Below are 15951 nucleotides of genomic sequence, written 5' to 3'. Positions count from 1 at the left end.
CTGTACCCTTGGTACTGCTTGTTCTATTTAATGTCTTTCAGATGTTAGGTTCTCTACGGCAGAGCTGGTGCTTTATTTTGTGCAGTACCAGCACAATGGCGCTCTGAGCTGGCTGCAACTGGCAGCACTAACACCATAACGATGAAAATGGCTGCAGCGCAGGGGAGAGCATCTGTGGAGCTCAGAAAACAGGCTCAGAAAGATCAAGTGTCACAAGGACAAGGCTGAGAGTGTCACTGTTAATGGCCTGATACTAGACTTTATGTGAATATTGACCCAATGTGCAACCTGGGGACCTTGAAATCTGAGCCTGCTTCATCTGAAAGATCATACACACTTTCTTGTACCTGTCTTCAGAAAGCGCCCATCCAGGATGTCCTGCAAACCTCACTAAGTAAGAACTATGTGTAAGAACACTCTGCTTTAAAAGCACTAATAAAAAGTTGCTATCAGAAAGATCTTCAGCAAGCAAGGCTAGCAACAAATGCCACTGGGTGTGGGACACCGATGTGAATTCAGGCTGTGATGGCGCTTGTTTTCGCTAGAGGACAGGCTCATCCTGCAGCAGATGAGGAGGACTGTATGATCTCTAAAAGCTTCCTCCCCTCAGAAGGATGTGGAAAGGAGGACATATCTGCTTCCACTCACACCATTTTGCAGGTGTCCTCCTCCCCACGGGCAGAAACAGTTACTCTTCTAAGACTGCAGAGCAGGACATGCCCCAGTACCATTTGCTTCCTCTTAGCGTCCTCCCTCTGGGTACGTTTGTGACACACACCTTCTCCCCAGCAGTTGGGACACAAGGAGCATCACACACACTCCTTAGCATTTCCATGACCTACCTGCAGGTTCTCCCCCCACTGAGACTTCCCTTCCAGGAGCGCATCCAACACTGCACGGCTTGGTTCTCCATTGGCTGCGTCATTCCCACTCACAACATAATACGACGCTCGAACCCGCTTGAAGAACTCTGGATCTGTGTTCTTTCCACTGCAATGGTTGGGGATGTACGCCAAGTCCACATAGACAGGTGGGCCCATGGGCACAGTGAAGCTGCTCTTCGGACTATTGGAAGCTTTGGAAAAAGAAAACAGAGGCTATCAAAACCCTTCTGGAAAGGACAAACACTCAAATTAATACTGAAGGACCTGCATTCCAGAAAGGTTTTTCCCTGCAGCTGCAGCAACAAGTTAAGATCTCTGCAGGCTCTGCTGCTCAGGAGTGACCTGGGCAGATTTCTGTGCCAACGCTGTCACAGCTCTTTGGAGGGAAAGGGAGTTCTGCTGTTCTTTGGGGAGGGACTGGAAGGCTTTAGGCTCAGAAGCCTTTCCTGGGGAAGGGAATCAAAAAATCTCCATTATTAGCTTTTGCAGAGTTGTCGTCCCAGCCAATATTTAGTCCTTATTTTTGTTGTTTAATAACCTCCATTTGCTAAAGAAACCTGTTCTGATGGCCTTTATATGCTATCCCAGGATATTACAGTAGTCCTTCTGGAAGCTCCATCCTGGCTTTCTGCCACCCCTGTGAACTGCTGCTATTCTAAGGACTCTATTGCTCTTTCCTATCAACCTTTTGTACCTCTTTTCTTCATTTGCTGCTGCCTACATTTATGAGATGAGAGATGGTCAAACTAGAGTTGTTACGCTCAGCAATATATGCGCATATACACCCCCCCCCGAAGCACCGTCTCTTCTCTCCCTCCTGCTCCCTGTGGAACGAGAGAGGCCTCTGTCCTCTGTTTCCTCACATACACGGTCTCTGGGTAGTCTCCTCTGTGAGCAAAAAGCCACTAACTACTAGCACGGACAACTTGTAGCCTAGCTGCTACACAAGCAAAAAATTCCCTACCTGTCTCAGCCAGTCTTACGGATGTCTTGCCCTCATCCCAAGTTTGATTTGGGCAACCCCCAGCACTGCTCCGTGCACAACCTCTACACCCCGTATCCTCGCCTCAACCCTCCCTTCAGACTGGCATGTCCAGCCACTGCATCCTGCCCGTCCTTTCTGTGCAGCACCTCTAAGACGTGCAGACACTGTACTAAAACCCCAGTAAAGGCTGTCTCTGGGTGCACCCGATGTGCTCAGCAGCTGTTCGTGAACACCCACCCAGCCCCTCTTCACTCACGTTCCCTGGCCTGGCGCTGTGACCACCGCACCGCTCCATCCCTGCTTTCCTCCCACTCCCCCCTGCTCTGAGCAGACCAGAGCCTTCATTAGACGCTTGCCTGGTCCATCGCCCTTGATGACAGTGACACCATCTCTCAGTGACACCAGTTTGCCCCCCCCCTCCCCGAGTTGTATTTGCAGCACAGAGGCTCTTTCCAGGTCTTCCCCTTCAGCTGCTCTCACCTCCGCAAACCTTCCCCCACTTCTCCTACTACGCCATCTCTTTGCCACGCATCTGCTGAGACCACAGCACACCAGCTGAGTTCCAGTTTTCCCCATTCTCCCTGGGGCTACCCCCCTGCTGGCTCTTGTCTTTCACTCAGCCTCGGTGACATGGAGCAGTATTTCCTCTGTGCCTGGCACTACGGGCTCTCAGCACAGGCATGGCAATGCCGCAATACTGTATCAGCTAATACTGATACTAACTGGTAGGATACCAGTAGAGCACTGGTCTCGGTGTGAACACCTACCAAGAGGCCATGGGCTGTACAGACACGCGAGGCTGAGTCCCTGTTTCACACCTTTATTTAGGAAAAAGAGAAGGCCTTAGTTTCCCACAGCCAGACCGCCCTGGGCGCGGAGCTCAGATGTGGGAACTGTTCCCATTCCATCCCTGATTAACATTTCAGAGGAAAGGACATACCTGATTGTGGCAGTGTCCTGCTGTTCTAAACCACAGCTTTAACTCAGTCCAGTGCAATGCACTCACCCCACTCACAGGCCGAGAAGTTGCCACCTCTTTTTAGAACACCCACACATTTTGTCCTTCAGCTGCTGGCACTTCTTTGACAGCACCCGCCTCTAAATACCTACAGACGTACTCCACAGATGTAGCCCCTGGCTGGCACTGAATCTTGGCCTATAAAGTTCTGAATTAGGTCTCACAGGTCTGTCTCCCTTTAGAGGTGGCTGCATTCATCTCTACAGAAGTTGAGAGTTTTCCTCAAGGCTTTGAGATTTTTAAGTGATTTCTGTGACAACCTCTCTACCTTATCACTGCTTATAACTTTTTATGCCCGACTGGGAAGTCCTGTTCCCTGGTTTGCTACGTTTAACCCAGTGCTGCTTCTCTGTGTTGGACCTAAAGAGAAAACGCATGCTTAAGGAAGAATTTCTTACCGGGGTTTGTTTTGATGCCGTTAACAAGGCTCTTGCCAGGGTTGCTGTGACTACTCCGGGATAACTCATCCTCTGCGTGAGGAGGCTGCACCAGCGCACTACGTGGTTTGGGCTTCTCTCCTCCATCTCTTTCTTTTTTGGCAGTGACAGATTTTGGAGATTTGTCTGATGGCTGTTTCACAGGAGTGGGTGACCGTTTCCCTTTCGCATCTAGTTTCCGGGCAGGTGAGGAAGATTTGGGTTTGCTCAAAGGCTTCCTCACACCTTTGTTCTTTTCTTTTATGTCTTTCTTGGAAATTTTATCAGTTCTGCTCATGCTTTGCTCATTTACCAACATATCAGGGTCTACCATGCAGACATCAGGATGAGGAGGGTGGGGATGGGGATCTACCATTGGAACAGGCTGAGGATCATGGCTGGACCTAGAACTGGCATGATGAGCATTCCCAACAGCTTTGTCCACTGGCAGGAAATCAGCATCTTCATCTGAGTCCATGTTGGCATCTGCTGTGATGGACGGACATTCTTCTGTCTCAGGCGGGACATCCGAGTCTGACTGAGAGGTTCCAGAATCACTCACTGATGTCGGAGGGGTTTCCTCCACTGTGGCACTTTGCATGGGGCTACTACCAGTATGGGGTGGTCTCCCTTGCACTGAAGGATGACCATCCTCCTGTGAGAGGTCACTGTCTTCAGAGAGCTCATGAGGGCTCGGGTTGATGAATGAGGGAGAGAGCTCTCCCTTCCTGTGCTTGTATTCACATGAGGAAAATTTCTGTCCACAATCAAAACTGCCTCCTAAATGTGGCTCCATCTCATGGGAAGCATCTCCATGGTCCTCTGTTTTTCCACCCCTCTGCACATCAGGGAAAAAGGGCTGGAAACTGTGTTCAGGGGACATCAGAGAGGAAGGACGGCTCTGCCTCTCTGTGTCCGTTTTGCCTGCGCATGGAGAAAAACCGCTGTCAGAATCAGGACAGGTTTTTTCATCTTTTGCCTCTGCTGCATGGTATGTACTTTGGAAAGCTTGCAGACTGGTGCTCACCTCTGTTGGACCATTGGCTGTGGTTTCATCTTCACGCTGATGATGAGGAAATGATGTCAATACATCAGGGAGAGGTGTCAGTGTCATCAGCTGTTCTGCAAACGGTGCCTTCTGCTCTGGACTGCTTACACAGGGCTGCTGTTTCTCTGCAGACAACGGTGCAGGCTGTGAACTCTGGCTCTCCTTTCTGCATGGCGAAACGCTGTCACCCATGCCACTTACGAATGGAGAACCATGTTCTTCGGCAAACACAAAGTCTTTGGTTTCAGCTGTGTGTGTTTTCACAGCGTTATCTGGAATCTGCGGAGACACATCCCAAAGACTCCTGGTACCTGGTTCTGCTCCTGCACCTGCGTGTGTGGAAAGCATATGGGAGTAGAAACTTTCTGCTGTAGTCTGTATCACAGGAGTGGTAGCTTCAGATGAAGGTTCCTCTGACAGGCTGGAAGAGTCATCTTTCAGCTGCTGTTGGGGCACAGACTCTCTTTCCACAGCTTTGGAGAACAACTTGTCTTCTTCATATGGACTCAGCAGTGAGAATTTAGTAAAGGATGAGTCGAGGCTGCTGATTTTCTCAGAAACCTCCAAGTACTCATCTTTCTTCCCCTGGTCTGAGGGCAAAGCACAAGGAACCATTAAAGGAAGAGAGATATTCCCTAAATGGCTTGCTGAGGTTTGCTCATGTCTGAACATACTGGCTGTTTCACTCTTTCCTAGCAGGGAGCATTCAAATCCAGAAGAGCTCTCCATCACTCTGCCCTCTACTGTTGGGCCCTTTTTGTATCCCTCTTTCTGATTTCCAGAAGCAGATTTCAAGTACATGGCTTGCTCTTGGCACTCTGAGACCACCGCCGCACTTGGATAATCTGTTACACAGAAATGGGATTCCTTTGTGGATTTTTCAGCAAGCTCTCTCTTTTGCGAAGAATCGTGTGTTAAATGGCACATTTCTGAAGCCTGCTCATCTCTGCCTGTGTCCGGCAGGTCACCATAACCAGGAACATACGTCCCCACAAGAGTGGCTGATGCAGTTTTCCTACTTCCGTATTCCTCTTTCCAGCCTGGATCAGAAGGTGAAGAAGCAGTGGAACCAGGTGAGACGGACTCCTGACGCTTGCTTTGCAGAAGGGGTTCTGACACCTGGAACTTGTCCATGGCTGAAATGTGTGCATAGACTGCGCCTGCAGCTTCAACAGGGCTGTGCAGTTTAGACTCCTTTTCGGATTTCTCCTTAGCGCCTTTTTCTAACTCTGAGTCACTCATGCTTTCTTCCCCTCGACCTGCTTTCTCATAGTATGTATCTTTGGGAATTGGGCTTTCAGATTTCAGGGACAGAGATACCTGCTCCTGGCTAGACAAAATGATGTTCTCATCTGGATAAGCAGCATCAATACAGGCAGCTGATTTTTCTTGGTAAAACGTGTCAGTCATGTCTGTGGGAGAGGCGAATGCTGTGCTTGCGGATGATGGATGCAGTTGAGAGTCCAGTTCTTCTGGCAAAGCAGAAGACACCTTCGGTTTTTCCTGTCCTTTGGATATCGGAGACTTATCTGTTTCAGACAAGGGTGAGTATCTTTCACGGACATCTGTATAGTCAAAGGCTGAATCTGCTTTATCTCTAGGGGATGCTGGAGATGACAACTCCTTCTCAGCAGAGGTATAAAGGCAGGACTCTTCCTCCTTTGCAGAGACATGAAAACTTTGATCTTTTTGAGCGATCAGTGCTGCTGCTGGCACCTTGTCGGTGTGACCTGGGCTGTCCGCACCTTTGGCTGTGAAGGGAGAGGGTCCAGCTCCAGACACAATTATCTTCTCATAGATGTCAGCATACTTGAAACTTCTTTCATCAGGGTAGGGAGTTGGTTCTCTTTCTTCTTGCTCTTGTCCTGTAGGACTGTCATCACCTCTGGGTCTGCAGACCCCTTCCTCATAGGAGTAAGGCTCAGGGGAGCTCCTGGAATAGGTGTCTGGAGGATATGCCGCTTGGCTGGCAGAACCCACGGCCTCAGCATGGCCCATGGCAGCACTGCTTTTTTGACAAGGGCCTTGTCCTAGAGGGGAGCGTGGATGCTGTCCTGACACCACAGCGCTTTCTTCTGGGGATGCTGCTGGGTGTTCTGCCCATCCTGTAGATTGCAACAGAGCAGATACTGCTGCCGTCTGCTCTTTCCTTCCCATAGAGTCGTAAAGACGCTCACTGGATTTGCAGTCATCCTCCTGCTTTCTATCTGACTTGTATTTGTAGTCTATTTCCTGATACAAACCACTGATGTCTGATTTCTTCTCTGTGTCCTTTGATGGGACTTCCTCCCATAAAGGTGGCTTGCACTGATCTAACTTGTAAGGCCTTTCTCTTTCTGGTGTTGTGTCCATCTCCTTTTCCAGAGTGGTAGCCATTACAGACAGGGGAGATGCCGTCAGTGCTTGGTCTAGTGACTTTGCATAGATATCTAGGACAGCTTTCTCCTCATCATCTAAGTAGGAGTAATCTTGCTTAGATGTCAAGAGCAACTCTTGCCTTTCTTTGTTTCCAGTTAATGCTTTGGCCTGATTTTCCTCACCAGAGACATATTGAGAAGACAGAAGAGAACTTTCCATTTGTGTTCTTTCTGGGAGAGTGATGTCAGCAGGAACTGTTTCCACTTTCTTTGTTTCTGATGTAGGTTTGGCACTCTTCTGTGTGTCTTCTTTGTAATCACGTGATTCCATCTTTAAACATTCTGCTTGCAGTAGCACAGGTTTGTCTTCAGCATGATGGAGATCCTCATCCTCCTCACTGGGTAACTGCCCTCCTCTTCCAGTCTCTCTTCCTTCCTGAAGATACCCATACGCAGAGGCCCACGCTTCACTTTCTGTTCTTCTCCAGGCGAGACTGCCAGGCACTGCAGGAGATAGGATCTCCTCCTCTCCCACTTTAGGAAGGGCTTTTGTCTCATATTCTGGTACCTCGTCCAAGAATGTGCTCTCTCTCTCTTTATCATATCTCTGCCGCCTTCCCTGAACAGGGATCTCCTCCACCTCTTCTGGAAACCACACCTTCTTCTCATAACTTGAATCTTTCACGTAAAAGTCTTCCATTTCTGGAGATTTTTCTTCTTGAGCTTCCTTGAACCTGCAAGATTTTACACCTTCAGCAGGAATGTGTGAAAATGTTTTATCCTCAGTTGGGCTAGATTCAGTAAAGTCTAAGTCCTTCGCATCTGGAGATACCTCCTGAGAGTCCAAGCCTGCAGTTCTTCCCCTAAATGGGCCCTTTTCTGCTGCAGAAAATAAACTGCTGTCATCTGGAGACATTTCTTCAGTTGAAGTGTCTCCGGGTGACATGTCTTTAACTGGGCTACTTTCTGGGCAAGGAAGAGATTTTGACACTTCTTTTGTGAGTTCTTTGGCAGAAATTTTCAGTGATTTTTCATATGTAGGTGGGCTCTGCTCTATGAAGTCCATGGATTTCACAGCTTCTGAAGTGAATTTGTCAGTAAAGTCAGGCATAGTTTTTTCTTTTGCAGGTATCTCTTCTGTGAAACTAAGAGATTTGATGTCTTCTGGAGAAATTCCTCTAACAAAAAGGTCTGAAGATATTTCCTTGCTGGGACTCTCAGTGAGAGAAATGGATTTGGTCTCTTCTGGAGAAATGTCTTTAATGGAAACATGAGAAGATTTTTCTTCTTCTGAGGCCTCTCCTGTGAAATATGGCAGTTTTCTTTCTTCAGTAGTCACTCCCTTAACAGAAATATCTGAGGATTTTTCTTTACCAATACTTTCTTCTGTAAAAGAAAGTGATTTGGTGTCATCTGGTGACAATTGTGAAGACTTGTCACTTTCAGACTTGCTTTGGCTTGTGAACTGTGGAGGAACCATACTTCCTAGAGATGCTTCTGTGGTAGAGGATGGTTCAAAGTGTTTTGAAAATCCCATTAAACTTTCTGCCGTGGTTTTAGTTCCTTGCTCTTTTTCTGGCTCCAGAAACACATCTGTGCTGGGATGCGGCAGCACGGGACACTCCTCCTCCTCCCCTATCACCACTGTGTCCTGCTTGTGGTAGGAGAGCCAGGGCAGCTCCTCCTTCCCCACCAGTGGTTCCTGCACCTCCTCCCCCAGGGGCACTGGAACATCACTGCCTAAGTCCAGTTTGTGATGTACAGGTCCAGGCTCTTCTTTTTCATCTCTGTATTTAGCTGCAGATACCTCATCTTCTCTGAGAGGTTCACCCTTGGCGTCCTTCACCACAATGGAAGTTTGGCCTTCCGATTTCTTGTCAGCAGCATCCGTTTGTTTTTCAAATAGATCTGAATCTACTGTTTCTAGTTTTTCCTCCACTGGAGACTGGTGGAAAGGTGTGTGTCCTGCACTAGTGGGGCCAGATGGGGTGGGAGAGGCCATTTTGACTGTACTGTCATCAGGACTCATGCATCGTTCTTCAGCCTCTGCAGAGTCAACCTGGGAAAACGGTGTTTCTTCAGTGGATAACGGCAGACCAGAAGTTTGCATCACTTCTGTGGGAACGCCAATTAACACATTATCAGGACATCCTTGATGAGCAAACATGGGGACAGTGTAATGCCCTCTAAGTTTCCCAGGCATTTCAATATTTGGAGTTCCATCTTCTTCTTCCTCTTCATCTTCTGCCTCTTCATGAAGATCCTTCTTTTGAGCTTCCGGTTTTCTCTCTCCTTCTGCTAATGCATGGAAATCTTCAGGGGGTGGAGATTTAAAACATTTGTCTTCCTCCAAGGATGATGTGGGAGAGATTGTGCCAGCAGAAGGAACATAGTCGAGACCTTGGGTTGCTTCAGTCCGAGAGGAGGGCATGCTGTTTACTGTGTCTAGAAGTAAAGAGCTTTTCCCAGTCTCTTCTGTTTGTGGCGCTGTTATAGATGCAACAGATTGATCTTCTGCTACTGAGGTTGCAAAAGATGAAAGCTTATCGCATTCCGTAATGGAGGTAGCTGAGGATATATGTTCCTCCTCAGCTAGAGGTGCTGCCACAATGTTTGTGGGATATGCCAGGATTTCAGACTCCTGGCCAGCATAGCCCTTGGCTGAAAGGTCAGCTGTAGGCATGGCCTGTATTCCATGTATTGCTTCGAAAGAGGCTGGGTGGTCAGGAACAGAAATGTCATAGGCATTGACATCATACTTCAAGTGTGGGATCCTCTCTTCCTGCTCATCGTGTATTTCTTCATCAGAAATGGTCTGCTCTGTTTCTGAGTAGCCTGGGATAGTTTCATCTTGGATATATGAAACATGTTCTGCTGTGGTTCCTGGTGGGACTGGCAGACTGCTCAGATATGACTCTTCCTTTGTTACGTCCTTTCCAAGTAACTTGTTTTTCTCGCTCATGTCACCAAATTCTTTTTCCTTTTCTGTCGTGGCAAATATTTTGTCCTCCCTCTCATCCTGATTCAGCTCATAGAATTCTCTATTTTTTTCCACCTTCTCCTCTGCCTTCATGGGCTGCTCTTCCGTTTCTTCCAGTTCTGCCTTTTCTATCACATCCTCCCTCTTTTCCTTCTCACCCTCTTCATGTGCCTCTCTCCCTTCAATATATTTTTCAGAAGTCTTTGCTTCTGCTTCCCTCTGTTTTCTGTCCAAAAAGATTTTTTCCTCTTCCTCCTTTTCATCCTCTCTGAACGCTGATGACCAAACGCCTTTTGCTAAGAGGTCTATCTGTGATGGTATCTGTTCCTCATCTGGAAACAGCTGAACTTCCTTGTCCTGCTCAGCTTTTCCGTCCCAGTGTCTTATGTCACGATTTTTATCTATTGTTGTTCTTTCATCTATTTTTTCAGCACGACCTGCTCTCAGTTCTAGTTGATGGACTGCCTTTTCCTCTGCTGGTGATTCTTTTTCCATATCGATAGTAGTTATTTCCTGATCAGGAATGTTTGTTTTCAAAATAAGATCCACTTCAATGCAACTCTGAGCAATCATGTCAGCAGAGTCTTTTATCTCTGTTTCAGGTACTCTCGTTATCTTATCACTAACCTCAATATCAGACATTTCTCGAGTCACCTGCAAGGCCCCTTTCTCCTCATGCTTCAGTTCCTCAAAGTCCTTTGTGAGATCTTCTGGTGAAGACAGGACTAACCTCTGTTCAGCTATGGAAGCCTCTCCTGGCTCCTGTACAGGTGCCTTCTCCATTGGTGACATCTTCAGGTCAGCAGGCACTTCCTTTTCAGGTTTGACTTTAATCTTCTCAGTTTTAAGTCTGCCTGGAACTTTTGCCTTGTATAATGTTTTCCTTACTTCTGGAGTAAATGGTTTTAAGTCTGGTTTAGAAAGTTTTTTGGGCTCTGGTTTGGTTTCTTTCTTTTTATCCTCTTTCTTTGAATCTTTTTTTTCCTCTTTCTTTCCATCATCTTTTTTTAAGTCCTTTTTCTCCTTCTTAATCTCTTTCTTTTCTTTGTCTTTCTTCTCTTCCAGTTTAGATACTTTCTCTTTGAGATGTTTTTTTCCAACCTTGTCCTTTGCTAATTTTCTTTTCTCAGCTTTGAGAGCATCAGTTGTTTCTGTCTTTATCTTTTCATGTTTAACAGGTTTCTCAGGAATTTTCTCCGAGTGTTCTTTAACCTTTTTCTCAGTTTTAGCATCCTTTATGACTTCTGGTTTTACCTCCTTAATCCCCTCCTCAACTGCCTCTTCTTTCTTAGCTTGCTTTGTCACAGATGGCTTGGGGGAAGACTTAAGACTCTCTTTACTGTCCGTTCTTTGTTTAATTTTGGTCTGCTTCAGCACAGGTGGAGGTATTCCAGAAGTGATATCTTTCTGAGTAGCCACTGGGTACCTCAGAAAATCCAGGTGCTTGAGTTTCTCAAGACCTTCCAGTATCTTATTTTGAGGAGCATTTCCAGGAAACAAAACCCTTACAATTTTCTCCGTTGGGCTTGCCGGAAGCCACACCACTAGGGCTGTGATGGACGTGAGATAGGGAACAGAAATTTCACCTTCTTTCCCACTTGCGAGAATTATGCCAGTCTTTGCTTTACTATTACCAGCCCATTTCTGCATTAGAAACTGCATTTCTTTACTGTCCTTGACAGGATTCAGTATATACATGTCCAGCTTACCCACTCCCATTTTGTGGAAAAGTGTGATAGGTTCAATGGTGCTGCTCACCACCCTGTAGAGAGGCTCTGATTTAATGCCCAGTCTGTTGAGATACTGCAGCGTCAGACAAGCTTCTTCGATGCTCCTCTTCACTTTCATGGATGATTCAGGCATCTTCAGTTTTTCAGGAACATTAAAAAAAACCACCCCTAGCTCAGGAGAAATTAGGTTCTTCATCCAGTCACTGTAGTTGGTAGAGCCCTGGGACTGTTCCTCCTCTTGCTCAGCAACTTTCCTCTGCAGCAGCCCATTGATGCCAGGCAGGTTGTCTGCACCGATGTGGGTGAGCAGGATTGAGTCAATCCTATCCAGGTGCCTTACCAGCTTCCAGAAGCAAGATTTCCTGTCTGAGCCACCATCCACAAGGATGTTAAACCCGTTGACAGCAAAGAGAGCAGAATCACCTCTTCCCCCAGGGAATATGTAGCAGCAGGGTTTAGAAAGCTTCAAAAAGCCCCCTGAGGTGGGTGGCTCCAGGAGATCAAATGGAGACGGCACGTCAACTGTCTCAGAGACATACTCTGCAAACTCAGACACCCCATCCATTTCTGGCAGAACTGGATCAGGATTCAGTTTCAGATCAATAATTTCCTGAAATCGAGGATGCCCAAGGTTGCTCCAGTCTCCTTCTCCCAAGCACGAGACAGTAAGGGAGGCCTTGATATCTGAATCAGTGTTGCTAAGAATCTGGGTGACCTAATGAGACAAGCACAGACAAATAAAGGTCAAAGAGAGCTCTGAGACCAATTCAGCACTTAAAAAAAATAGCCAGTTAATGCAGAAATACTGAAGACACCATAACCACTTTACTGACAGAAAACACTGGGGATAGATTAAATAGTCCAAAAGCCTGTTGCAAATAGATGCGTGGGCCTCGCCCTGCTCTCCTCTGCAGTTCTCACTGTTGATGAGCTGTTATGCGTCCTGACTGTTGGGAGCACACGGTGACCTCAAGAAAGAAAACAAAAGCAGGAACCACCTTGTCCTCTTTCCTTACGTCTTCCTATTTAACCTGGGAACATCAGTCCCTGGCTTGGGCTCAAAAGTAGCAGTTTCTTTTTGATTTGTGAACTCTAACCCTGAGATACCCTTTTCAGTGCTAAGCACCATTGCCTGAGCTTATCCTCGCTCACTGGCCAGTGAACAATCATGTAGCATTTCGTGCAGTTTTAGTGCCATTGGACTTTCTTTTTTATTCAGATTCATTTTCTTTCCTGGGCCCTATTTTGAAAGTCGTGACTCCATCTCTGACATACGTACAGGATCGGGGACACGCTACATGATTAATAAGTAGAACTGAGGTCGATATGATTTCCAAGGCTCCTTAAAGCTATGCTGAACATATCCCGAGCAAAGAAGGATTAAACCTCAGACTTCCCAAGGACCATCTGGAATGAGATGAGTACACTTGTTTACACTGTGTTCTCTTGCTTAGACACCCCTTAGTTGACTAGTTAGTGTCCCAATAAATGGGCACCAGAAATAAATGAGAACAATCAGCCTAAAATAAATGAAGGTGGGCACATTTGCTGATGTAATTACAGCAACAATGATATCAATTGTCAAAATATCACCTAGCCATTCCTGCAGCAACTGCATGTTCAGTCAGACAGAGACGTTCTAAACATCTGGCACACAACGATCAGTGGAAGTAGGGCCTATCAAAAACTGGAGCAGCATACCCGTATTGGCAATGAGTGCCAATGGAAAGGGAGTTTAAACCCTCTGAGGAAAGCTATAGTACACTTAGCTAAGATAATAAGCACTGGAGTAGAGGTTCAGAGGCCCTATAAGGTTTTCAAGAGCCCACTGGACAAAGCCCTGAGCAATCTTGTCCAAATTCAGTGCTGCCACTGCTCTATGCAGGAGCTTGGGCTGCAGACCTCTCAAGTGCCCTTCCAACCTGAATGATTCTGCAATTCTATGATTAAATAACAACATTTGTAGTTATTTCATCATCATGTAGTTACTTAATCAGCATTTAATCATCCCCTTGTCATCTTTGCACACCCCTAATGAACACTCTAAACCCTGTGAACAGCTTACGCTTGATGGACTGACTGTGAAATTAAGAGAAATTCACACTCTTACCAGGGTGATGATGGCCTCTGTTAGCTGTTTTTTGCAAGTTGCCCACAGATATTTTAGGACCTGCTTTAAGAAATTTTGAGGCTCTGCCCACTGCAGAGCCAGTCTAGGAGGTTATTTCAAGCTGAGAACTTAAAGGTGGAATTGCCCGTGCCTGCCACCCTGGAAAACTTAAGCCAGGGAGCCAAAGCAAGATGCCCGAGACTATAACAGGAATTATTTATGGTATTCAACAAAACAATTGTTTTGCTGGATTCCAAGCCCATCTCTCTGCGGATCTGCCACCTGAAGGAGTAGCGCAGGCTGCACTGCTCTGTCACGCACCCTGCGACCAGGAGGGGACACGCTGGCTTACTGCTCCCACTCACCTCTGGGTCTGAAAGTATCTCAGCAAACTTCTGGTAAGTGAAGGTCCCTGTCTGCAGGATCAAGTCTCCTTCCTGGTCTGAGCTTTGACCACAGAAGATCAGTAGTTTGTGGGCTGATGAATCACACACCAGTGAGCGGACCTGTTAGCATGAGACAGAGTCAAAAAGTTACCTGCATTCCTCACCAGCACCCAGAAACCCAATCACATGGACAGGCGATACTTATGTATTATTTACAAATAGCCAAAATGTAAATTTTCTACATAAAATTGAAGAGGGAAGACAATGCTACTGCCTGCCCAACACAGCTCCACGTCAAATCATAATTCGCATTGAGAAAGTAGGCCAATGCTAAGAGAAAATGTTTGCTATTACACTGCCACGGAAAAGGTCAGTGCATTTAGACCCTCATCAAACCAGAATGCTCACAGTTCAGAAGCCCTCTGCCTTGTTTGCTAGGAAACTCTACAAGCTCCTGAGAAATCCTTAAAATCGGGCAATTCTAAGGCACTGACTCTTCCAGGAAGCAGCTCAATTCTTAAAGGGCTAACACACAAGAGACCAGACACTCTCATGTGTTTCTTTGTCTAGCAGCAAATTCTGCCACAGAATAGCTGTTACTGCATAGACCTTGCTGCAAGACCAGAACACCGTCACCACACCTTGCAGCAGACTGGCAGCATGTTCCAACTCTCCAGAAGACGCAAAGTGTGACAATCATGACCTCTATGTCAAGCATGGGCAGGAGAGCTGGTGTGGAGAAAAACCTGCTGGCATCTGGTCCTTACCTCAGACACGATGCTGTCCACATTGGGGTTCACCAGGATCACTGTCTCCAGGGTATCGCTCCGGTGGTGGAGGGTTCTTTGGCCTAGGGAGAGGCAAGGGATTAGACAGGATGGGAGAAGCTGCTAGGACAGTATCTGCCTACCGATGTTTGAGCCTCAAAAATTCCACTTCAGCATGGGTTTGATTGCAAGGCTTCAACTTGCATTCTAGAACCAATTCAATACCTGGGTCTCATAAACCGAAGCAAACTCTTCTCAGTAACAAGGCAAAAAACCCCCTACTTCTGGGTCAGCACAATTTGCAACTCAACTCCACCATGTTCGGAAGTCCGCAGCGCCAGGCACGTCCAGCTGCTCGCTTGTGCCGGACAGCCATGCCCCATAAGCGCTGGCACGGACCAGCTGTCCCCTCCAGACAGAGGTATCTCGCCTCATCGCAGCTACCACGGACGGTATCTTTGGATGTTCTCCAAGCCTTAGTCACCACAGGGCTTTAGGAGCCAGCTGGTGCGTGCCAACTTAGCCTTCATTAGAGCAGTGCAGCACTAATAACGAATCTCTTGACATTCTTAATACGTTTTTTCTCTTACAAAGTGTTTTCCTTTAATCCAGACCTGCAGTCCTGGAGGTAAACTGCTGCGATAGGAACCACCTAGACAGTAAGAACGCTTGTTCTCCTGTTCCCCTCCTGTGAGAGTCACAAACAGGTGCCCAGACAGGATTCTGCTCTCTATATATTTAGGCAAAAAGGCAAGGGCAAAAGAAGAGCAAGCAGGAGCCTGAGGGTGCAAAAAAGCAGCTTGGCATTACATGGATATTTGGCAAAATATTGACATAATGCCTGGGCCCTATTAACTCATTAGAGAGAACAGCAGTGAGTGCCTGCCGTGCTCAAAGGCAGGGCTGGGGCCATCGTTGTGCACCCACAAGCAGCAGCTCTGGGAAGCGGGAGGATGTACAGGACCTTCCTGCAGCATTTCCCTGCACACTGCTGGCAGCATGTAACTTTTTGGATTCTGGTCTTTGCCAATACCTACCTCTGGCCATTACACCCACTCTACAAGCCAGGCACTTAGAACTTAATTGTTGGAATGTATAATTTATAGGGTTTAAATCTTTCATAGGCTTTGACCCCTCATATAGACTGGAAGACAATAGATTTTCACTGAAAACCAACATCTATTTCTATTTTTCATCTTACAGACAACTGCGGCTCTCTGACAAAGTTGTTCTTTCCACCCTCTCTGTTCCACAACCCCCATCACCTCGC

At 46.9% G+C, this 15951-nt stretch overlaps 1 protein-coding gene across 2 annotated transcripts in view; it reads right to left on the bottom strand.

Annotated features, from left to right (window-relative positions):
- The window catches only part of MAP1A (microtubule associated protein 1A), a 68178-nt gene that overhangs the window by 3618 nt on the left and 48609 nt on the right, over window positions 1-15951 (bottom strand). For both annotated transcript variants that reach the window (XM_054214893.1, XM_054214894.1), the window contains 4 exons: window positions 14682-14764; window positions 13894-14034; window positions 3286-12133; window positions 843-1075 (listed from right to left, as the gene is read on the bottom strand). In XM_054214893.1, the coding sequence (XP_054070868.1) occupies window positions 843-1075; window positions 3286-12133; window positions 13894-14034; window positions 14682-14764 (9305 nt within the window). The remainder of the gene's footprint in view (window positions 1-842; window positions 1076-3285; window positions 12134-13893; window positions 14035-14681; window positions 14765-15951) is intronic.

Source organism: Rissa tridactyla, chromosome 9 (genome assembly GCF_028500815.1).
Source record: "Rissa tridactyla isolate bRisTri1 chromosome 9, bRisTri1.patW.cur.20221130, whole genome shotgun sequence".
Classification (NCBI taxonomy): Eukaryota; Metazoa; Chordata; class Aves; order Charadriiformes; family Laridae; genus Rissa; species Rissa tridactyla.
This window is presented reverse-complemented; position numbering and strand designations above follow the sequence as displayed.